The 23,733-nt window shown below is 37.0% G+C and overlaps 1 protein-coding gene across 1 annotated transcript in view; it reads left to right on the top strand.

The window, feature by feature from the left end:
• DLG2 (discs large MAGUK scaffold protein 2) overlaps nucleotides 1-23,733 on the top strand; it is a 718,789-nt gene that overhangs the window by 510,775 nt on the left and 184,281 nt on the right. Inside the window, exon 13 of the mRNA XM_041414252.1 lies at nucleotides 13,264-13,366. Within this exon, the coding sequence (XP_041270186.1) occupies nucleotides 13,264-13,366 (103 nt within the window). The remainder of the gene's footprint in view (nucleotides 1-13,263; nucleotides 13,367-23,733) is intronic.

The raw sequence follows: 23,733 nt of genomic DNA on the forward strand, positions 1-23,733 counted from the left end.
AAGTCCTTGGGAGGCAGGAGAAGCAATAGAGTCCTTTAAAAATTGCCACATAATTTTTTGCATTACAATTTCAAATAAAAAAAAAACTTGATAAAACATAAGTCTTTCTTTTACGTGCCCTAGCCTGAATGCTTCAAAGCATTTTCAGCGCCAAGTGGACAACTTTTTCAATAGGTACAGGACATAAAATGGAGAAAATTACCTTATACATGCAAATTCAGCAGCAAAATTCATATTTACAGTTTCACAGAAATAGTGCATATTGCTCCTTGAATTCCTATGATGGCATTTCTTTTCAGTTTCATTGTTTTCTGTAAGGCTGCATCAAGTTGTGTACAAATTGGAGAATGATGGTGAATTAATAGGCATAAGGAATTAACAGCAAGTATTTGCATTTGAATCTTAACTTTTGAAGTTACTGAATTTTATGTCTTTGTGCAAGGTTAAACCTCAGATTAAGATACTTACATTTAGACATCTACATGTTTGCTGGGAGTCTGCTTGCCATTAATGTCAAAGGAGATGAGAGAACATTCAGCTGGCCATTTTATGCATGCGGCCAACTGTGAGCTGTATAGAGCAGGCTGAATTTCTCCATAAGCTACAGTATCTGTAGTGACTTTTAAGCTTAACCACCACATGCATTCATATCTATATTTAGGTGTCTTAAACTGCATCTCACATTTCATGTCAGTTTGCCCTTTTGATATATATTTGCTTTTTCAGCCAACATCATGCTTCCTTAATCACAAATAAAAGTAACATAAAATTGTGAACCATAAAGGCAGTATCAGTTTTATTTCATTCTACTGTAGAAACGCTTTATGTTCACAATGGCTGGATGCAGTGTGACTTGGAGCCTGAAAGTAGAATCAGGAGGAAAAGGAGACTGCTTGCTCTGGAGCAAGATGACTGCTTCCAGGCAATGCATCCACAGGTTACTTTAAGAGAATAAAACAACTTTTCTGAAGGGTGATTGCTCAACAGCAGCAGGAAAAAAAAACAGAAAAAGAACAGGCTGCATTGCAAAGAGACACATAGTACTCTCATAATACTTCCATTTCCCCTCTCATCTAAACTGAATCAGGTGAATGAAGGTAACCAAAGCATTCTGTGTGATTTCCCTGTTGATCTGGTGTAGTATCAGGATGTACTCCTACAGGGGAAAGATATTATTTTTTTTCCCATGCTGCTTTCTGAGAATTAAACAACTATGGGGTGGGAAGGGGCTGGTGGAGACACTCTGTGGGGTTTTCTGTCACTGGTACATGGCACTGTATAAACCTAGTTTGCAGCACCAGTATTTGAGCATCTCACTTCAGTATAGTCTCTGGTGTTTTATACAAGGTTCTTCCTTGCAGAGGATCTTATCTTAATCAGATTTTGTCTTGTGTCTGTGCATCATCCTGCTGTTGTTTTTTTTGTGAGACATTTGCTATCCTTTATGAACAGCTTAAAAATTTCTTTGTACTTGGTTCCTCCCACACAACTCCTACCCACCTTCTCACTCACACCTGTAGCTAAAAATACAATATGCATTTGAAAAAACAGAACGTTCTTCAATTTCTACTCCAGAAATGTCCATATAGAGCAGAATAGAATGTACTAACTCTGTGCTTACTTACAGCAAATATTTATGCTTAATATTTCCTGCGGTTATATTTGACCTTCAGACTGACTTCTCTTCCTTTGGTACAGAGATGCTTTCAACTTTCTAATTTAAAATGGTTATTTTGTTCCTGGTAAAAGCAGTAAAACTGCTCAGGGCAAATAGTGCATTTTTTACCTAGTTACAAAACTGAGATAAATGGCAAATACCATTTGGTTTTCCTTCTCAGTTTTTCTTTTTTCCAAAACACAGCTGTCTCAGGAAATGTTTGAAACATCTCCATAGGGCCTGGTATCTTTTCTTCTTGGATCACCAATTAGTCCCTTTTGTGTGAGTGTCAGGATTGTAACAGATATTCCCCTTGCCCTACAGGAATTGTTTGCACAGACACTGACCATACCCTTAGGATGCTTTCTTCCCCGTGGTGGTGTGATGGTGCATGACTGTCCTCAGGCATGGGACAGTCTATCAGTTTCTGTGCCTTTAGCTGTGATTGTCTATAGACTTCTGTAATGTTTTTAACTTTAATCCTACTTAGTCAGTATGTTAACTGTGTAAACCTGCTTTGTAGTAATGTATAGAGCACTACTTGGTGTATATTGAAAATTTTAATTTTAAATCAGAGCAGTGATTTAAATGGGTAAATCTGTGCACCTGACTGGACTATTTTAAAGTAGATTTTTTTTTTTTAAATAGGCAAGAATGTGTTGCTAAATATATCCAAAGTATCAATACTTGATTGTAGGTGATACATGTGACAGATCTGTGAAAAGAAAACCTCTGGAGAGGAAAGGAGCTGATAGCACAGGCATTGTCATATGTTGATGGGATGACACCAACTAGAAGGACAAATAGATTAAGCTCTTTAGAAATATTTAGTGGATTAATCTAAATTCAGGCTTTGCTCATGTTGGGAAGCACAGAGTATATAACCCTTCAGGCCCCCTCTGTAGCTAACAGAAGGGTGTAGCCACAATTTACCTTGCCCTAAAGCAGACATTTTACATGGGTCAGATGACTATTTTGCTGTGAAAAAGTATATTTCTTTTCATATATTATAGAGAATTTGGCATAACTTCTCTTTACTGATATAAACCCCACCCAAAGTGACCAAACAGTCATGAATCTGTTTTTGGTGGAGAATATGGGAAAATAAGTGTAAGTCAGATAATTCTAGACTTTATTCTCACCAGTAAGGAAGAATAGCTGAAAAATGGGAGAATGAAACAATGAAACACAACTTGCCCTTGAATAACCATATAGTGTAGAGACAATTTTTATGATTTTGTGCTGAAAGGGAATGAGGAAGTAACATGAACTTCAAAACTAGCTTGCTGTGCAGTCACAGTTGTGGAACTCAAGTAATGAACATTGAAAAAGTAAAAGCTGAATTACTCACGGTGATACTAACAGCCCAAGTCTTAAAAATCTATAAATGTTAGGTGAAATCTGGGGGGAAATTCAGAAGTGCAAAATGCAAAATGAGCTGTACATTCAAGAATTAGAAAAGGCATCAAGAAAATGTTTGATAAAAATAGAAAACTAAACAAGAAATTAAGTTCCCAAAGAGTTGGCAAAAAGATTTTAAAAGTGAGAGTTCAACCTTTAGTGATTTTTTTTTTTTATTGTTTTGTCTTTAAAAAGAGACGGATCCACCATTATCCAATTAGGACAGTTATGAAGAAACATAAAAGTCTTTGAAGTGGACATAGGCAAAATCAAATTAGAATTTAGATGAGTTAGATGTTGTAAACAGATGAAGTTGATTCTCACATGCTTCAGGAACAATTCAATGCATGCCATTCATCATTTTATTCAATAACTGAAGGAATATTTGGGAGTATAGGTTGCCCAATTTTCAGGGAAAACTTCTGAGAGAAACAGTCAATCTATTTGCAGATACTTAGAAAACAACAGAAGAATGAGTATTAATCCTGATGAATTTTTCAAGAATAAATTGTGAAATATCATTTTCCTCATGAAAGAACATTAGTCACAGAGAAGAAGTCATAAATATAATTTTACTGCAAACTTGCAGCCCCTGTAATCTACCTATCAACATCTTCATGGAGTAGCATGTCATAAACCTCCCAAAAACATAGAGAAAAGCAGAAAAAAGCAAAGATGTTGTCATGGCAAGGTCTAATGGAAAGATCCAGGGCAAAATAGCTGTTTAATGTAAGTTCAGATATCGCTGACAATGCTGGGAATTCTGGGATTTGAGGGAGAGGGTTTATATCTGTATGGGATCATCTGGGTGCACAGCGCTCTGCCTTTTCCAGATAAACTCAGTTTCACCCCTCACAATGCATGCAGACATATGTTCAGTACTCACTGTCATCGTGATGAGCCAAAAACATTTCACAAAACTGAGACACCCGTGCAACTTCCCTGTACAAGAAGAGAGATTTAAAGGTACAGAAGGCAACTGGGAACTTGGTGAAGAGAAGCTGGTTGCAAACACTGATTTATGCTCTTGAAAATACTCTCTTTTGTGTATTTAAAGAAATTGCTCTTTGAAAAGAATGAAGTCTCTTTTCCCATGAGGCTGTGGAGTTCAGAACTCATGGCAGAAAAACCCTAGCATCCCCTTTGACAGTAAAAGTTCATTTAAATGTAGTATGAACTGTGTCCGTGTTAACACTTCCATCTGGAAATAGTCAATCTTGGGGAAAAGAGCTGGTAACAAACTGTTTTTCAGTGTTGTTGGTAAATATATCCAATCTGATGGCTGGAAGAGGAGCTTAGACATATTCAGCCTCAAAATATGGGGCATTTATTTTGTAATCAGAGCAAGTGGTTGTATTGCTAGAGAAACTCATAGCTCATAGACTTGTCCCTTTGGAACTTCAAAATAAAATAGATTACTTTCAAAAATACAACCTTAATGGAGATTCTAGGGAAAAAAAATAACCAGCAGCATATTCTGGAATGCTGCATATACTGCTGCATAATTTCATCTCATTAATCTACGAATTTGTCTTCCAGCTGGACTTCTCTCTCCCCACCACAACTCCTCACCCATATCTTTCTGCAGTCTGTAACATACAGTGGAATTATCTTGATGCAGTAATTGTTTCCTAACTTAACTCTCACATTTCAAGCACATGATTACAAGCTAATAAATTATACCAACAATTCTCTTGAATAAGGTATATCTTTTTTTCCCCAAGGATGTTAGCTATCAGACCTATCGGTTCTGTGTCATACACAGCTAGTAAATTGGCCTAGACTAGAGGCTCTATATTTCTATTGTGATTAAATCATCAGTTGCCTCTAAAATCTTCATTTTACTATTGCCTCAGTGAGTAAAAATGGTCTCATGCCAGACTGCTTGCTCTTCAGCTTCTTATAGTTTTTTAAGGAGGAGTAAATTTTCAGTTCAAACATTCTGACTTGGCCAATATTGGTGTAACACTGTAACAAGAAGAATTATATCACATCTGATGAACTGAAGATTTGTAATGAGGTTTGTACCCCTCAGTGTTGCTGCACTGCCAGGCTAACAGTGAAAAAGTGAAAGCCAAGCTGCTACTGCTGGACACAATAGCTAAAATCCCTGAGCTTTATTTATACAGACCTTTGCCCCAGGCTGGACTTTAGCCTTGTGCTCAAACTAACTAGTCTCCAGGAATCATTCTGCTCAGTCAGTTTTGGGTTTCTGAGTGATTAAAAAAATTATCATGTGACACAAGCTGCAAAGTAATAGAAATTGGCCATCCATTAAATAGGGTATTGAAAGGATATCTGCAATAGTTTGTGTGAAGAGTTTTCTGAGATCTTTTTGAAAAACAGGTTAGATATACTGTGGATGTGAACAAGCAAGCTACAGAATGGGAACAAAAGGAAAATCACTTAGAGAATACAAGAGCTATTTCCTTTCCACTGGTTATAAAAAACATGGTTTATATGAGAGTATGGAGCTTTGTCTATTCAAAGTGTCTGTGTCATAATCTTCATCTGTAGAGCCACAAATAAATTATGTGGCTCTGTTGTGATTCAGGGAGTTTTAATATGAAACATGAGCACTGAACATTTACTTACATCATTTCAGTAAGACAGTCTGCCCTTCAGCCACTGACATATTGCCTCATGGTCACTGGGTTGAGTTCAGTATGGATTTGCCATGGCACAAGCCAATGGCCATCTCACCTCTTACAGCCTCAGAGCCATACTCAGGATGTAGAAGTAGCAAAACACCTATCAAGCAGGGCTCAAGGCAAGGATTTCAATTTTTGAATTAATCTCCAACTCAGTACTCAGGGTTGCTTCTGTCTCTAGGCAGCCTCTGAAATTGTTTTGCCTTTTAATTTCAGTTCCTGAGTACCTATTTCTCATTGGCTTCAGCTGAAATTAAGTTCTTATCATCTTTGAGGTATAAGGAACTTGTTAAAATTGAAACATTTACCTAATTTCAGAAGCAAGACAGTTTCAATCATTATTTCTGCTTTTACTATCCTTTGAAATTCAAATGTGAAGCAAAAACCCTGTGGCATTGTGAGTAAAACTGAGCAATGCTGGCTTAGTTATATCCATTCACTTACGCTTGCAAATGTGAGAGTTAATTTAGGAAACACTTACTGAATAAGAAAAAATACCTTCTAGATGTATATGGACACCAAGGTATATGGAATAAATGCTACCAATAGGAGCCTGTATAAATGACCCAGGATGAAAGCAGGAGACATGAAAATACAAATGCTGAATACAGAATTAGAGAGAAAGAGGGATATTGCAGAAAGGCAGGAAAGTGAATGGAAGTAACAGTCGTGTGTGAATAAAAACTGTAGGAGGGAGGAGGGACAGTTTGATATTTTACCAATTCAGACTAGAAAGTGAGCAGGAGCTGCAAAGGAGAAGGAATGTGTGAATGCTTGAAAGGATGACACTGTACTGAGATCCCTGAAATCAGGTGGTGGCAGGAATATAAAGGGTTTTGAGCGACCACACAGAAGGAGGAAAAAATAAAAAAGTAGCAACTAGATTTGAATTTAAGAGCTAATTATGAGCTCTGCATTTTAACAATAACGAATACTCTTACTAAGAATTGTTTTTGATGGATGTTTCATGTATAAAGTGGATGAAAAATATTCTTTATATTTATTTTTAAATCAGCTCATAGACACTGGCCTGTGTTATTAGCTGGTATGGTACTCGAACAGGTATTTTTCACAGGTAATACCAGTTGGCTCAATATGTAAAAGGTTCGTCTCGACTTTACCATTTAGCAATATGACAAAATTGCATTGATCACCTTGCAGTTGCTGAATTACCTCCAGTTCAGGTTGGTACTTGAACAAGCTGGTAGCTATTTAGTGATCTGAATGAAATAATTGTCATGTCCAGTCAGGCTCCAGTAAGTCCATGCATCCTTTTCATAAGGTGTCATTTACTTCTCAAACTAGTTTTATTCGTCAAACTAGTTTTGAGGAATTCTGGTGGAAATGAGGGGAAATGGCTCTTAAGATGTCATTCAGTGAAATCATTTCCATCTCAAAGTTTGCAAATCTGGCATAATTCTTAAAAGCTACAATCACATGGGAAGCAGATCTTGTATCGGAATTTCTGTACAGTTTGGATTAAAATATAAGTCTTTGCCTATGGTTCTAGGCTTAACAGGTGCTGTTTGGAATGATTCATGTGGTCTGGTGAGTCATAAGTCTTGTTGGTTCTGACTGTAAAAGGCAGTGTGTGTAAGACACCTCTTCAAGAACATAACTTTTTGGTATTTTTCTGCTCCAAATATGCTTTGATATCCCTTTCTTTTGGCTTAGCTTCCTCCTTAAAGTTCCTGGTGGGAAAAGGCATGATACAGCTCATACCCCCACAGTGGTTCTTGTTTTCCAGAGAAGAATTTGCCTCTAGAATGTCCAGCTCCTCAGAGCATAAAGACCAGCTTACCAGAGGCAAAAATTGTGACTCTAAGGTAGCCAGACAAGGAAAATTGAAAAGGTCACTGAAATTGCTGGCCCATAAAATCAGAGAAGGAGGGTGCTGGGCATGGAGAAGAGCAGATGGGACATGGTCCTATGTTTTGAGCGAGTTCAGGATGAGAAAACCACTGTACTTCTCTGTGCAGTTGTAACTAAATAGTAGGAAGTTCTGGCTTTATAGTAAATAGTTCTGGCTCAGAACAGATCAGAACTGAGAAAGAGAGAAAAGCAGTAAATCTAGCCTGAAAATACAGCAGGAGCTGGAGAGTGAAGATCTTTCCTTTCTTTCTTTCCTCCCTCCCTCCCTCTTCCAGCAGAGCCTTGGCCTCAGGCTGGATGGGCAGCCTTCTTTGCCTTGCAAAAAGCTGCTGAAAGGCTGCACTTTGGCAGCATGTCCTGGTTTCTCAGAATTGTGCTTTTTGGTGGATTGTATCAGTTGCCAAGAGGTGTGGGGAACATTGTGTAGAACGGTTATTCCACCTGCTTGTGAGGAAAGTTTTTCTCAGATGTGTTCATGGCAGATCACCCCTAATAGGTTTTTCCCAGTGTTCCTTGTTTTACATTCCCAGTGACTAAACAGGACTGCTGGAGAGCATGGCCCAGCTTTCCTCTCATCTCTTGATGATGTGCTTGATGATACTTAAGTTGATGTGCAGAATTAAGGCAGAAAATAGGGGTTTTTGTATCTTCTCGTAATGGAGACAATGGGAATTCTGGCTGTAAACAGTTGTCATTATTCAGACTTCCGTTTGCTTTTTCAGGCACCAAAAGCTCTTATTTTATGATTTCAACAAATAGAAGAATTTAGACAGAATTTGAAAACTCTGCTCTATTCTTTGTTTTGTGGTAAAAGAGTGCCTTTCCTTCACCTTTTAATTTAGCATATAAAAGCATGTACTATGTCAGTGACAACTTAAAGAAGTAATGGAAAGAAATCCTTTATGTTTCCTCCCCAGGGAAATGATATGTTTTTCCTTTATTTTCCAATCCAACAAGCTATTTGGTTCCAAGTATTCATTTAACCACAGTATGAACACAAAATAAGGTGGCCTAAAGAAAGAAATGGCAAAATAAATCAGATTAGTCTGCTAGCTTCTGTTTGAATAACCTACATAAAAATCATGTTCAGTTTCTAGAAGCCTCCAAACTACAACAAGTCTGTTCAGAATACAATCAAATTTCTACTAATATGGGCCGCTCAAATATTTCAGAGGGAATATAACTCTTCCAATTTTAGAACAGCTCAATCTATGTCAAAAGTAAATCTGATTTTTCATTTCAATGATGATTCAGTATTAAATGAAGATCTTGCTTTATTTTGAGTCAACAAATGCAAAGGCCCAGTAACTACTGTGAGCTACTGTTGCATATTTTCTCCATCTCAATTTAGTTTTGACCATAGTTTTCAACTCTAATCTTCTATTGCAGCACTCCTCTTTGTTTGTAAGCTTTCGAACTGCTTTTTGCCAGTTCAAAACACAGAAGAGACAGACTTCAGTATAAGCTGCAGGCTCTTCTTATTTCCATTATGTCAAATTCATTTTAGAGTCAGGCATCAGAAATTGTGCAGTCAAGTTCATTCTGGGCCAGGACATCAGGGCTGTGCAGTCAAGCCCAGAACAGCTACTTTGCTTATTGTATAATACATTCTAATAATACATTCTAAAGGAAGCAATTATAGAAGAAAAAAAAAAAAAAAAAAAAAAAACCAAACAGCCAAACAGCCTGTGATATTTATTAAACTTTCCTGTGCACACTTGCACCTTTTTCGGATTCTTTAAAATTGTCTTTTACTGATTATTCTTCACATAAATTATGTTACATTAATTAAGCACAATAATTTTAATCAGATTTAACAATTTGCATTGAAATCGTGTCAGGCAAAAATCTTACTGCACACAATTATTATGAGACATAAAATTAAGATATTATTTTGGAGGAAGAGGCTAGACAGAATATTATTTATTTTATTCTCTCTGAATACTTGTTCATTTTGGTCTAATGGTAAAAATTTGATTAAAACATATAAACTAATGGTGCCTTTCATAAAGATTTAATGTTGCTATGTGAATATGCTGGTTTTCAACTAGAAGGTTTGGGAGCTGATTATATTTGCTTTTAAATAGGGGGAAATGATACCCAGAAATCAAGTTAGCATCTACTCTGCTTTTTCTTTACAAAGTCAGACTAGATTATAAGTAATTTCTAAATTTAATACCTGTTATCCTACAGTGAGATTCCGTCACTGTTGGTGAATAAAATAACATGCAAACAGAACTCTCCCTCCCTATTTAGCAATGGTTATTTGATTTTTTTTTTTTCTGCAGCTGTGTGTCTCCAAGAGGGAGATCACAGCTTTGGCAACCTAATGTGGTCAGGTCATTTCCCTGTTCAACATTGCTTAATCTGGTTTGCCTAGCTTAATTGTGATCTAGATGAAAATTGCAGAAGATAGCATTTATGTGTTACTTTCTCTCTGGCATTTCTTTTCCTTGCTCTTTCGATTTCAGCCACTCAGGCCTCTAAGTCTTCCTCACGTGTCTATCCCCTGCTATATCCTAACATAAAAGTGAAATTAATTTCAGGAAAATTCATTCACTGCAATGTGTTGTATTTGTACCTTAGGCAATAATTTCTTCTAGACCAAGGGTGCAAAGGGCAAAAAGTAGTCAGCTGCCATTTCAGCTGAAATGTTCATTTCAGCTGGCTTCTTGTTTTTCTGTGGAGAAGTGAAAAATATTTCCATAACAACTTCAGTGAAATTCCTGTCTTATATTCACAGTCTTTATGTGTTATTAGGATTGTCCTTATTAGTTCACACAAGCAGAGAAGTATTGTTTCACAGAAGAGAAGGAGAATAAGCATGTGATTTTCTTATTCTTTCATACATTCTCTCCTTTTATTTATAGAGACATTATTGGGATTTTTTAATAATGTTTAAATCTTCTGTACTATTAACACAACTTCACAGACCACTACAATGTTTTCCTATATTGCTTAAGAAAGGCTTGTGTCCTCTCATAGTCTTTGACCTCAAGCCTGAACAATTATTTTTTTTTCCCTTGGGACTTTCTAATGCTGACCAGGTGACATAATCCATATCCATCTCCCCATCTCAGGAACTCAGGAATTCAGGAGTGTTCCTTTATGCTTTTCTTCAGATCATCCTGTGCTTTTGTGGGACTCTCTGTCAAGGACTTCAGTTACAAAAGGGAAAAGCACACAGATAAAAACAAAGCTCTCTCTTAAAGGGAAGGTTACTTGGCTTCAGAGTTGTCTCCTTCAGACACAAAATCGAGGCTGATGTTTCCTTTATGCCATGATACAGGCACTGTTCTTAAATTTAGGAATTCTGCTCACACTTCACAAAACTCAATTTTGTGCTCAGTTATTGAGTAATTGTAGTGCTGGTGCATCTGTGCTCAATGCAATGCAGCATCAAGTGTCACAACACCATTCCCACCTGAGGAATGGTAGGGAACAGGACCTCTTTTCCAACAGCAGTACCCTAATTTGTGTTCCTTACAGGAAGCTGGTAATCTCAACAGGTGTTGCAAAGTTCTAGTTGACATTATCTTCCTCTTTATGTATTTTCACTGTTGCAGATTAAAATATGGGAGATTTTTATGGTACTGAAAGTTCTGCTTCTCTCCTTTTGTTCTTTTAGAATGCACTTAATTATTGCTCTCTAGGGTCATATATTCCTAGACTGAATTTCAGTGAGTGTTTCCCAGAGGTTTCAGTACACAACTTTAATGAAAGCTTTTGAACCTTTGGCTCATTTTTTTTTGAAAGCTTCTACCAGCCATTATAACGTCCCAGGGAGATGGGACAACTGAGGACTCCTGTATTAAATTATGAAGTTTATCATGTTATATTTGCCCCAGGCTCATAATTTCTGTGTACAGTCATCAGTTCTACAACATCATGCAGTCTTCTGGATCAGAAGCTATGGTATCTCCTGGGCTTTATATAAATGCTATCACAAATTAGTTTTTCTAATAGTAATAATCTAAGTCTTGTTTGCATAGTAGTAAGAACTAAACTGTGTCATGAAACTAAGGAAGAGTTTTTTTTATTATGCCAGTGGTGATACTCTGGCACAGATTTCCCAGAGAGGTGGTGGGAGCTCCATCCCTGGAAACATTCAAGGTCAGGATGGACAGGACTCTGAGCCACATGGTCTAGTTGAAGATGTCCCTGTTCATTGCTGCGATTTTAAAGTTTCCTTCCAACCCACACTATTCTATGACTCTGTGATTCCATGGTAAATAATAATTGAGTTCTCAAAACAGCATAATCTCTAAAATTTGATCAAAGACAGCAAGTTAAGATGGGCCAGTTTCTAAATGTTATTGAGCCAAATAAATATATTCATAACAAACTCAATAGCTGTTACTTAAAAAGTTCTATGGAATCAAATTTATTTTTGTAATTTTTAAAAAGTTGTTAAAATTTAAATTTTAAAAAAATTTCTTTCTAATATGTGCTTAGCCATCTTGCAATGATACTTGGTAAACATAAACACAAATATTTGCTATAGCTGAGGATTTAGGTCTAGTGTTTTGGCATATTTGCTTCATATGGCATGATTCTCATTCCTCTCCCTGCCCTTAATTTCCTTTCTTTTTCTTTTCCTCTGTAATCAGAATTGGATTTCTGTCCTACTGAGGTTGTTACATATCAAAAGTTTCCTGTTTTTCACTAAAATTTTATAAGGTGGAAACCCGTAGAGGTGAAAGACAGAAGAAAGTGAAAGAAGAAAGACAGATAAATGCATAAGATAAACAAATACATAAATGCAAACATAAATACATAAATAAAAGAAATCTCACATACTTCAGTACAGCCAGACAGTAATGCTCCCACTGGAAAGGAGGATTCAAGTTACTGGATCAGTTAATAAATCTGTATGTGATATATGTGTATCTGTATATTCTGTCCCTTTCTTAGGATACTGCTGACAAAATATATATCACAAAAACAAATCCAAAGAGTTCTGAAACTGCCCGAGTTTTAGGGGTGGATTTCCTACTTTGTTCTATTCTGTTCCTTTTCCATGTCTTGTGCAGCCAAAAATGGTTAAGAAAAAGAAGCCATATGGAAAGCTGTGTGGATGTTGAACAGCCAGAGTTGAAGAAGCTGTGTCTGATAGCAACTCCATTGCTGTTGTGTGCAAGACACAGGATATTCCCAGGAAATAGAGGGGTTGCATGAACAGAAAAGAGTAGATGGGATGTTTGCTCTGAAAGTTCTGCAGCCAGCAGCTTTTGTTAGACACACTCTATGTATCTCTGGATTTTCTGATGCTACTGACTGGGTCTGCAGAGTTTGACTGAAGGAACAGCTTCTTTGCTTGCAGCATTCTTCAGCGACCTTCAAGCATCACAGAAAATTTACCTTTTAAACTTAATATATTGATATTACTTGATGAGGAGATAACCAGAAATGTAAACTCAGTAGAGAAGGAAACACCCAAAAGTGGTCAGAGAATGCTCATGGATAAGCACAGTCAAACTGTGGGTCAGTGGTACTGGTGTGTGCCTCTTGGCCAGTCATAGGAAGTTTCCTCTCAGCCTTTTTGATTTTGTACTTTACCTCTGCACCTGAACATCCATCTGACCTTTGCATCCATCAGATATTTAGGATAGAACCCCACTTCTGTCTCCCTGTGTAATGTCAAGCTGCTCATACCTGTTGTTGTCTCGGTTCCCTGCACAGGTGAACGGCATTGATCTCCGGGGTGCTACCCATGAGCAGGCTGCGGCTGCGCTCAAAGGAGCGGGGCAGACGGTAACCATCATAGCACAATACCAGCCAGAGGGTAAGTGAAACAACCACCTGGAAGGCAGATGGCAAAAGAGCAGTGCTCTGGAGCCACTCCTTTAACAGGGTGAGGCTGTTGTTGGTAGCGAGTTTCCCAGCTATCATCAGCAGTCATCTGGAATGAAAATCAAAGTGACAATTCTGTCCCAAGGAAATGGCTGTATTTTTGTCACAGAGCACTCTTTAAGTGTGCATATAATAACACAGTAATCAACAGTTAGTTATTCATTTTACTCTCATTAGTGCTCATTTTATGTCCTTTTCTAGTCTCTTCCTGGAAATAGTGCAAAAGATAGGTTAAGAGAGAACAGAAACGCCAGGAAGATCTGACATTGCTTCAAACAGTCAGATTAGAATTAGACAAGGATAAATGCTTCCTGCAGAATGTGTAGAGCTTCCCGTTATTACTTTTGGATGACAGCGTCCTTGTACCTTCAGGGCAATTAGGCCTGGATAACAACTACTTATTAGAGAAAATGACAGCTTTGTAAATAAAAGCATCATCAGGAAATTCAGCAGAATGCAAGACATTTAAGGTGGGATGCATCTCATTCAAATGTTGCTGTCTAATATTTTGCCTTCTAGAAGTTAAGCTAGTTTCAGTGGGCAGAAGTAGGCACTGATTGATTTGGAGTCCAGAATTAAAGAACTCCTTGTTGTCCATGATCAGTGCCCCAAATGACTATCTGAGGTTTTCAGGAAATTTGTGAGAGGAATATTACCTTCTGATTGGAACTCAAGGTGGTTTTTCTCTTCACTAGTTATTACTTTAAAGCCTTTGCCAGATTATTTCAGCAAGTACAAGTGTCTGTGAAGATTTGCTGGCACCATGTTATCATTTTTCAGGAAGCAGTTCTAGCTCAATTCACAAGTTGATTCTGCCTGATTGTGCCCAGCCTAGGAGATATGTAAGTCTCACAGGTGAAGCAACAGCTCTAATAACATGCTCAGTCAGTCAGGTTTTTTTAGGGAAGATGAATTAGTACTTCAAGAATTTATCCAATATGATACTTTCTTTAATTTCTTTGGATCCTGATGATTGCATTCAAGGAGAAAACCAGCTTCTATTTTAGTCATATGTACAGTTGTGCTTCAGATCTGGAATCAAACATCTATTTATTAGTTTATCTGTGCTTGAGTCACCAAACAGAATAAATTGGGCCATAGTAAGAAATGGGAAGATGAGAGCAAATTAAATTGAAAGTATCTCTCTTCAGTTAAATAAATGGAAGATATTAATATAAAAATGCATGAGTAATAATCAGCATTACTTCAAAGAAGTATTGAAAAGCAATTCCCTTACAGATGGAGATCTGCACTGGGCTCTGAATGAAACCATGTTCCTATTAGTTCCAGCAATCTTGTTTGCTGTCTGGTGATTTTACACTGCAGTTATCACCATGGTTTCTGGGTACTTGTAGCAATCACTGACATGTCACAGTTGTTCCATGCCATTGTTAATACACAAAAAAAATATATTGCTTGATGGCTTTTTCCTATTAGGATTGAACTTCTAGTTGAGATATTTGTACCCTGCATTTTAGCAGCTCAGTCCTGTATCAAATTCAGTTTTGGTGAACATACAATTCAAATGATGCTGATTAAATCCATCAGGTATTATACTGGATATTTATTCCATTTTTTCTATGTCATTGCTCCATTCGCCAAAGCCCCTGTTGAGGGCAGACTAGTCCCAACTGCATCACTTCTTGTCAGTGAAGCAAAGCCAGTTTTCTGTTTCAGTCAAATATCTCAAAACACACCACAGAGAGTGAAGCTTGTGAGAAACAGGACCCAAAAGTTTGTAGTTTTATAGTAAATGAATGAATCTTTAAAAGTAGTGAGGGTACTGTATAGTTGCCCAGCATGTGTTATGTTACAGCTGAAATACTTAATTTTAATCTGAGATTCTGGTTAATGCAAACTGCATAAGTCAGATGTAAAATGAAAAATTTGTTTCCTGAGAATTCCCTAACAGCAAAGAAAGATGAAAAAACTTTTTAAGAGTTACATAACCTTCACAAAAGGTTATGTAAAGATTTATAGGCTACACAGAAAGTCAAACACACTCTATATGAGACTAAATACTTATTTTATTCTAAAGTTATTGCAGAAATCTTCTTGTCCTTTATTTGAAATTTATGCCTGATTTCTTATTTACTGTATCTTATCTTGTTGCATATATTGGAATATAGTCATAAAATAGTCTTAAAACTGTACAGCAGTACTTCCCTCAGGGGCTTCTCACTTTTAAACGCTTCCAAATCTGGTAAAGTGCGTAAGCTAAGTTGGCTGGTAGCTTCTTCCATTTTCACACTAGAAATTCTGAGTTGTTACTACAACTTCAGCTTTTTCTGGGGAGATCCAAGAATAGTCACTGCAAATGTTGATCAGTACATTGTCTTCGATTAATATTTCAGGTATTGAGTGATGATGATGTAAGTACCAGTCAATACTGTAAGCAAGCTGATGATTAGCAATTAAAATTGAAAGTAGATATAGCTTATTTTGTGCAGTGAAGGAAAGCTTCCAGTATGCTTATCTTGGTATTTTCTCAAAAAATAAATAGAATACTATGCTGTGGGAAGAAAATAAGGTAAATATTATAGAATCAGCTTTCAAAGTTTATATGTACCTTTCCTTGTTTCAAACAGAATCATATTTGAAGCCTCATATGAACTTCCTTAACAGTTATTTGTAGAGACTTGGCAAAAAATCTCGTAAGAATGGTAACTCCTACAAAAATAAAACAAAACCCTAGTGCTAGCCATCAATTTGAATAGCTTTTCACATCAATATTATGGTGCTTTTTTTTGTCATCCTGTTTGGAATGCACAACTGCAGAGATGAGCTCAGACAAAACAGAATAGCATCACATTTTTTTGAATGCTGTCAGATCTGTGGTTGGTGATGGTGCTCAGCTGAACCACACTGCTCATCCCTCACATGGAAGTGGTCTGGGTGAAAATGCTGTAAAAGAGCACAGATACTGTGAATAAAGGGAGAATAGAAGAAACAGTGATTTCATGCAAAGTTGTTGAATGGAAATAAAAGGGATAGTATAAATGGAGAACCAGTTCCTCAGTTTTGCTCTTCAGTCCCTTTTTCCCTTATTTACTCTCAACACCTTTATTTCCTTCTTCTCTCTGAGAAATAGAAGAGGCAAAGCATTATGAAATTCCAAACAGTAATCTAAATTCTGTGAGCAAAATTAGGGATAGATTATTAATAGCAAGAGGAAATCAAATTCAGAGATTGAAAAAATCAGAGCTCAGCAGTAGAAGTACATATTTAGGAACAGCAGCCACAACTCTGGGTTTTTTTAGTGATTCCTTACTTTTATTAAAAAATCTGAAAATAGCCTGGGTATTTTATGTTATGTACACATGTATTGTGTAAATGGAGGAGAATGAATGTTAAGCATCATGAGGTCTTAATAATCATTGTGGATGTAGTTTATGTGCAGGTTTGTTGATTTATTCAGTCCACACTAACTAGTCCTCACAGATTTCAAAAAATAACCTTTCATATTCTTGTGAAACTCACATCTTCTGCATGTGGCTGATATGAGATTAAAGATAATTTAGGGTCCAAAAGCTACTTAGAACAAAATTAGAAGACAACCAACAACTCATATTTAGCTTTGCACTCCAATTTTTTAATAATCAGAAGTATTTTGACTTTCCTTAACAGCTTAACAACTCTCAGATCTCTTAAAATGTTGCACAGATATGAAGTAAATGCAAAAGAAAAACCCGAGCCTGGAAAATAATCTTAGGATGGATCAGTGTGTTCCTGCTAAACAATTAAGTGGAAGTTAAAATGGAATATATACCACACAGGGAAACACATTTTACACTTCCAGGTTTTTCTTCAGGACATATTTCGCTGTTTAGTGGCAAGAGTTGCAAGTACAGCATAATATGGAAGGAATTAAGGGAAAAAAAAAAAAAAAAAAAAAGGAACCCAATATTTTTTCAGTTAAGCTAAAAATTATTTTTAAAGAAAAGGGAACTGTGGTTGAAATAGTGACAATTTGTCCTGGAAGACATAGCTTGGGAGTGGGGAAAAACTGAGTTCTAGTCTCCTCATAAAGCTGCTAAAAATCTTTATTGCACATTTTAGTCTCAAAAGCTCATGTTCCTTTCCCCAACAGCGGTGTGAAAAGGTGAAGTATAGCCTTAAGATTTTTGAAAAATATTCTGTGTCAGTGGTCTGCAAGCTGAGCTGTGCTGCATTGCAGTACCTCTGCAGCTATTGCCTCACAACAGTCCCTGGAAAAGTGTTAAACCAGTTGGAAGTTTTGTGTGCTTTCAATCTTTCAAGTGAGCCAATTAACCAGCTCCCTGAACAGCTCATTGATTACAGTTTGATTGGAGCAGCTGGCACTGCAGAGGTTAAAAAGTTATTACAGTGAAAGAATTTGTGTTTTATCTCTTTGTGTGTGAGCTGCTGCTCGGTGCCTGTTGTGAGGTGAGTAGCTGAGCTTTAGATACAGAAAGAGTGTGAGAGGGAGAGACACTGAGAGGCAGTCTGTCTCTACAGGCAATAGCTGAAGGAATTTTTTAAGAACTGCACCTAAGCAACTCCTGGAAGCTCTGATACTAAATTTACTTTTTTATTCTTTTGCTCATAATTCTGAGAGGCTCCATAGTATTTTAGAACAGAGCAAAAAGTATTTTAGAATAGAGCAAAAAGCACCAGATTTTACCCCTTGTCTTACACATTTGCCCGAGCTGCAGATGCTGATTCACTTTTTTGAAAATATCAGATGAAAAATCCAGAAGTAACTTGTGAAAGTCTCTGAAGTGGAGTATATTTTTTAGCCCTTACCCCTTTTTTATTCCTTGTTCCTGCCTCAGAGTACTAACACTTGTCTCCTCTTTTGACAACAGTCACATAGATTCCTGATTCAGACATTTAACCTTTCCAGCTGCTGTGGGAATTAGGTAGATAAAAAATACGAAAGAAAAAGAAAATAATTGTACTTATTCATCTCTGCCTAGGTTACTTCTATACTTTGAAGTGTGACTAGCCATATTGTAGCTCTCTTTCCCCAGCTGTTAAAAAGGAATGTAGCTTAATTACTTGGATAAAGTTGCGTTACAGCAGTTGGCTTTCATCTGGAAGCCAGTGTATCGAATTGCCAAAGAATGCAAGATATCAGAGTTACATTTCATGCATGTGCATTAAAGAGCAGAACATAATCTTGGAACAGCCAAGCTGGATCTGACCAAAGCACATTTGTTGAGGATCCAGTTTCCAACTGTGGCCAGCAGTTCAGAGAGAGGAGAAAGACCAGGACAAGCACAAAGTGATACTTGCCCTGAGTACTGGTCTACTCACCAGGGGAGTGAAAAATCCTCCCCTTGTCCTCAGGCAGAAACCACCACCACTTTAAGGATGAATAAAATAGAAAAAAACAAGTTTAGGGGTATGCTTCATAGATTGTCCTGCTGAAGTTCAGTGAGTGATTTTTGTTGAGAAGCTTGGTCCATTTTTTTTAAGTTAGGAAAATTGAGAAAGAATGAAAAATACAAATGACAAAATATGATAGCATATTTTCCCCTTGTATTTGAGCCTTCTTTTTACTCGACACCACAAGAGGAGCAGCATTGTTCCAGAGCTAGAGAAATTTTTATTTCAAATCCCAGTTCATTGATGATAGGTGATAGTGCACCAGAGTTCTCCTACGCAAGAGGCTCTTTCAAATAGCAATATTAAAGGATGTTTTTTCCCTCCTCTTTTTTCCAGTGGCATCTCCAACTCTACTGTTTTCTTACTTACCCATAGAGGCTTTTTACTGTGTTGAAGAACAGGAAATCATTTTCTCTAGCTGATTAAATTGCAGGCCCATGCCTCCCTTACTTGTCTGTGAAGTGCCCATTGAAAAGAGGTTAGCCAGATGATAGAATAATTTCAATTGGAAGGGACCTATAAAGGCCAGCTAGTTCCAAACCTCCACCCGTGATCAGGGGTATCTTCAACTACATCAGTTGCTCAGAGCCCCCTCCAATCTGGCCTTGAATGTTTCCAGGGATGGCATGACAGATGATGCTGTCAAAACTATTTCTTCCTTCTTGTAGTTTTAACATGTGTTGCTTCAACAAAAGTTCCAGAGTTCACTAAGCAAGAAATTGCCTCTTTGTTGCAGAGATTTCTGTGTTAGTGGAGATGTTTAACAGGGTTGTGTGGCTGCAATACACAACTTCGTGTAGCGCACCAAATGGTATTTGTTGTGTTCAAAACTAATCCTTGAGTGCTCCAGGCTATTTCAGCAGTTAATGTACAGGGTTAAATGTTGAGATTGGTATTTTCTGCCTTTCTTATGATCTAATAAATACAATTTTGTTACCCTTTAGAAAATGCACAAGTGCCAATATAGTACCCACTTGTCTGGCCATGCAAGACTTTTGCCTTAGGTTTAGCTTTAGTGCCTCTATTTGCTGCATATTATTTAGAATATACTGCTTTTATTTTTACATTGTTGAAGAAAAGCCTTTCATTTTATCATTTCATTGCAAGTTTCACAATATCTTTACTTCAAATAAAAAACCCCTAAAGCATATTTAAAATAGAAAGGATGGTTAAAAAAAATCTCCCTGATAAACTTGCAAATTATTTTCTCATCTCACAGCATTTCCTTTCTGTTTTCCTGAGCTGTCCTCACCACAGCTTCCGCTCTTCTGCAAATTAAGTCTAGTCCCTGAGTGACTCTGTCTGTGTTCATGGGCATCGCCCCAGCACTGACAGATATTTCTGGGGCTCATTAGATGCCACAGCTGAAGCACCAGGGATTACAAATGTTCTTGTAAATTCAAGCCTTAGTAGACTTCCCATAAGACACAAAAGGTTACATTCTAATTTCTCTGTTAAATTTAAAGATCACTTTCTTAGTAGAGTTATATTGTGAAACCCATACAGCATTGAATACTTTATAAAAAGAATAATTTTAATTTGTTTTTCTTCTTTTTTGCCTTTGTCTAAAATAGTCAGCACTCATTATGCATCTGTGCATGAAACAAGTTATGGACATATTTTCTTAATGTTTTTCTGCAGATTCGCTTGAGTTTAATGTAGTCATCCTTGTCTGCTAGAGTGTATTTGCTGTTTCCTTACAGACTCCTGAGCTTTCTCAATTCCCATTTTCATGAATGTTTCATTTTAAGTACTTATAAGTACTTAGTTTTTCATTCACCCATATTTAACTCTTGTTTCTATCAACTGGCTTTAAATTTCCTTGAATAGTACAGTTTTCATTGAAGAATATACAGTTGTCAATGTTGTATGGGGGAAGTATGCTTTTAAAAACCGTCTTTTCTTCTTTTTATTTTAAATGTGAAAACATGAAGTTATATGGTTGGAAGTTTTTTCCTGTAGTCTTTTAAGCTTCTTTATTAGTGCAGGTCTTGCTTAGTCTTTTATTGTTCATACACAGCCTTCTGTGCGTAGTCATATTTATGTACACATGGAAAATGTATCTGGTAATTCCTTGTGCTGGAGATTATGAATTACATTCCTTTGACAATTTATTAATTTATGTTCAGTATTTTCCACTTTTTGCTGTTTTGTTAATAAGTCTGATTGGGAATGCAAATAAAGAGTTTGTTTTCTTTTTGTCACCGGAGTAATGTTATCAGCTGTGCATTTAACTGGTAAATATGGGCTACAGATTGTTCCAAATTTTCTTCCCTGTCTTAGAGTTCACTAAAACTCTGGTTTTGCCCTTACTTGACAGTTTTTTCAGAAAACAAGACCTTCTTTCAATGGCAAAGACACATATGGATATGTCCTGACCTTTTAGAAGGGGATATGCTGCTGGGTAAGCAGAGGGATGTCCAAGGATAATTTACTATAGAACCAGAATAGGCTGATGTTATTTCTGAACTCATTCCAGTGTTTCTTTTCTTAATCTCTTTCTTCTTTCAATTTTTTGTTGTGATTTTCATCTGGAAAAAAAATGCATTTCATGCCGAAGATGTTTTGTGTTTACTTTCAATTTTTACTTTTTGGGTGATAAGTCTTGCCAACATTTTTTCTATTTAAATTCTTTCACAGCAACATCCTTTCATATATCATATGACCCTGAGAAGCTCCTATTTGTTGTTATCTATTTATTTTGAAATGTGTTCGCTTTTCCTTCTTATTGATGTTTGCACTTTGCAAAGACATGGTTTGTTTCTTTGTTGTTTTTCTTTTTAGTTACTTTCAGTGACAGATGTTTTTTCCTTCTTTTCTTACAGTTAATATAAGTCTGTCCTATCTTATTGCCACTGCCTCTCCTGTCTTCCTAGTAACTGAAAAACTTCAGCTTTAGAGGTTATTATATAACTCACAGGTGGCCCTGGGTGATGGGACTTTTAAAGATGCTGGAGACTCTTCACAGAAGTATTCTTATATCCAAACAGTTTAACACATCTTAGTTTATTAGAATTCAAAAACTCACTAGAAACCTGTTTTTCTTCTGCCTTCAGGTGAGTTACTTCATGTAGAGACATGACTGAAAATACCAAGTGCTTCATTAACTGGCTGACATTCCACAATGAAGTCAATATTACCAATGCTCATGTGCTTAAAATAACAATATATAGATTCTGTACAATCCTTGTGTGTTCAGCTTGTGTCCCTAGAAAATATGAATACTAAAATTTAACCTTTCCTTGCAGTAATTTATGTAAAAATACTGAGCAAGTAAAATGTTTCAATTTGAAATTAAAAGTATATTCTTCTGGTGTTTCCTGAAGACCTTCTCTTGAAAAGAAAAAAATTAAGTAGTTTTTCTTTTGAATCTATCCTGCAGGTTCACAGTGCATTTGGGTCAGCATTTAGTTAGAAACAGAGAAACTGAAGAAAGAGTTTCTGGTGTTACTTTTTTTTTTGCTTGCAAAACACCAGCAAGGGAGAAAGTGGTGAGGCACTGGGACAGCATGCCCAGAGACTTTATGGATGCCCTGTCCCTGGAAGTGTTCAAGGCCAGGTTCACTGGGGCTTGGAGCATCCTGGTCTCTTGGAAATGTGTCCCTGCCCATGGCAGGGGGGTTGGAACTGACTGATCTTTAAGGTCTCTTCTGACCAAAACCATTCTGTGATTCTATGACTGATTCTGTGATAAACAGGGATGAAGTTTTCCAAAGGATGCAGAGATTATCGCCTGCTTCTGAAGATATCATGCTGAGAAAAGTAGCAAGTCTGATATAAAGTGACAAGCATTATGCTGGCATTGATAAATATCACAGAAGTCAACAGCATATCAGAGATTTTCTTGGCCCAGTGCTGTGGCTGCTGTCAACACAAAATTCTTAGTGAGTGTTAGGGAGAGTTTTTCATTATTTGTATTTTTAAAGTTTATAGTTCTTGACACATACAGGGATTTGCTTTTAATTATAATACAGAACTAGGTAAAAACAAACAAAAAAAGAGTAATGCTTTCTTAAGAAGAGGCCATTGGCTAAGCTGCTTGCCTGAGGTCTCTCTGTCAAGATATAATTCTTTCTGAGGTCATTCAGCCTTTGTCGATGAGGTGAGTCTCATCTCACCAGCTGTAGAGGGAATATTAATGACTAACTTGGGCTGGATGGACAAAGCTAAGGCAAGATTAATAGGCCTCTTCTGCTGTCCCTGCCAAGCAGCTACTGGAAAGTGCTCTGCAGACATCAAACTGCTTTCTCCAGCTCAACAGGTGAACCACTAATGAAGCCAGAAAAAAACTTGTTGAGGTCTCTGCCTGAGGTCTCTAGCCAAGAGTTTCTCTCAGGAATAATTCTTGAGGTGGGTTAGTGAAGTCATGATTTTGTTGGAGGGAGAGAAAAATGGGAAAAATCACAGACAACTTAAAGTTTTTATTCCTGTAGAAAAATTAAAAACTTAAGAGTTTCAAAGCAAAATAGGAAATTGCAAGACAATAAATTCTAGATAATTGGTTGGTTAATTTGAATTTATTCCCTATGGGTGAGAATGACAGCAAAGTTTGAGAAATGAAACATAAAGTGTGCACTTGTAAATAGAGAGGGACAAAGAGGTAGAGGGAAGATCTATTCAGATCTACTCCTGTTTGCTGCTCTGGCATGCATTTTTAAGGATTTCGCTTACAACAGTGAATAGTTATCCTGCTCCATGTGCCTTCCTAGCTCTGATCTCTGCCTGCTGAGAGTGGTAATATGGGACCTTTAGTGAAAGTAAAAGTACTGATTTGAGGTGCATTCAATGTTTAGGTGACCATGGCATTATTAAGAACAGAAATTCTGTTGAGTAGACTTCTGTGCACACTGACGCACAGACATAAACACTCATGCAGCCTATGGAATCTGGGATCCGCAGGGCCAGATTTTAAGAGCTGTCTTAAAGGGTAAAGGGTATTTGCAAGAG

This window comes from Onychostruthus taczanowskii, unplaced genomic scaffold, assembly GCF_017590055.1.
Source record: "Onychostruthus taczanowskii isolate IOZ18803 unplaced genomic scaffold, ASM1759005v1 scaffold44, whole genome shotgun sequence".
Taxonomy (NCBI): Eukaryota; Metazoa; Chordata; class Aves; order Passeriformes; family Passeridae; genus Onychostruthus; species Onychostruthus taczanowskii.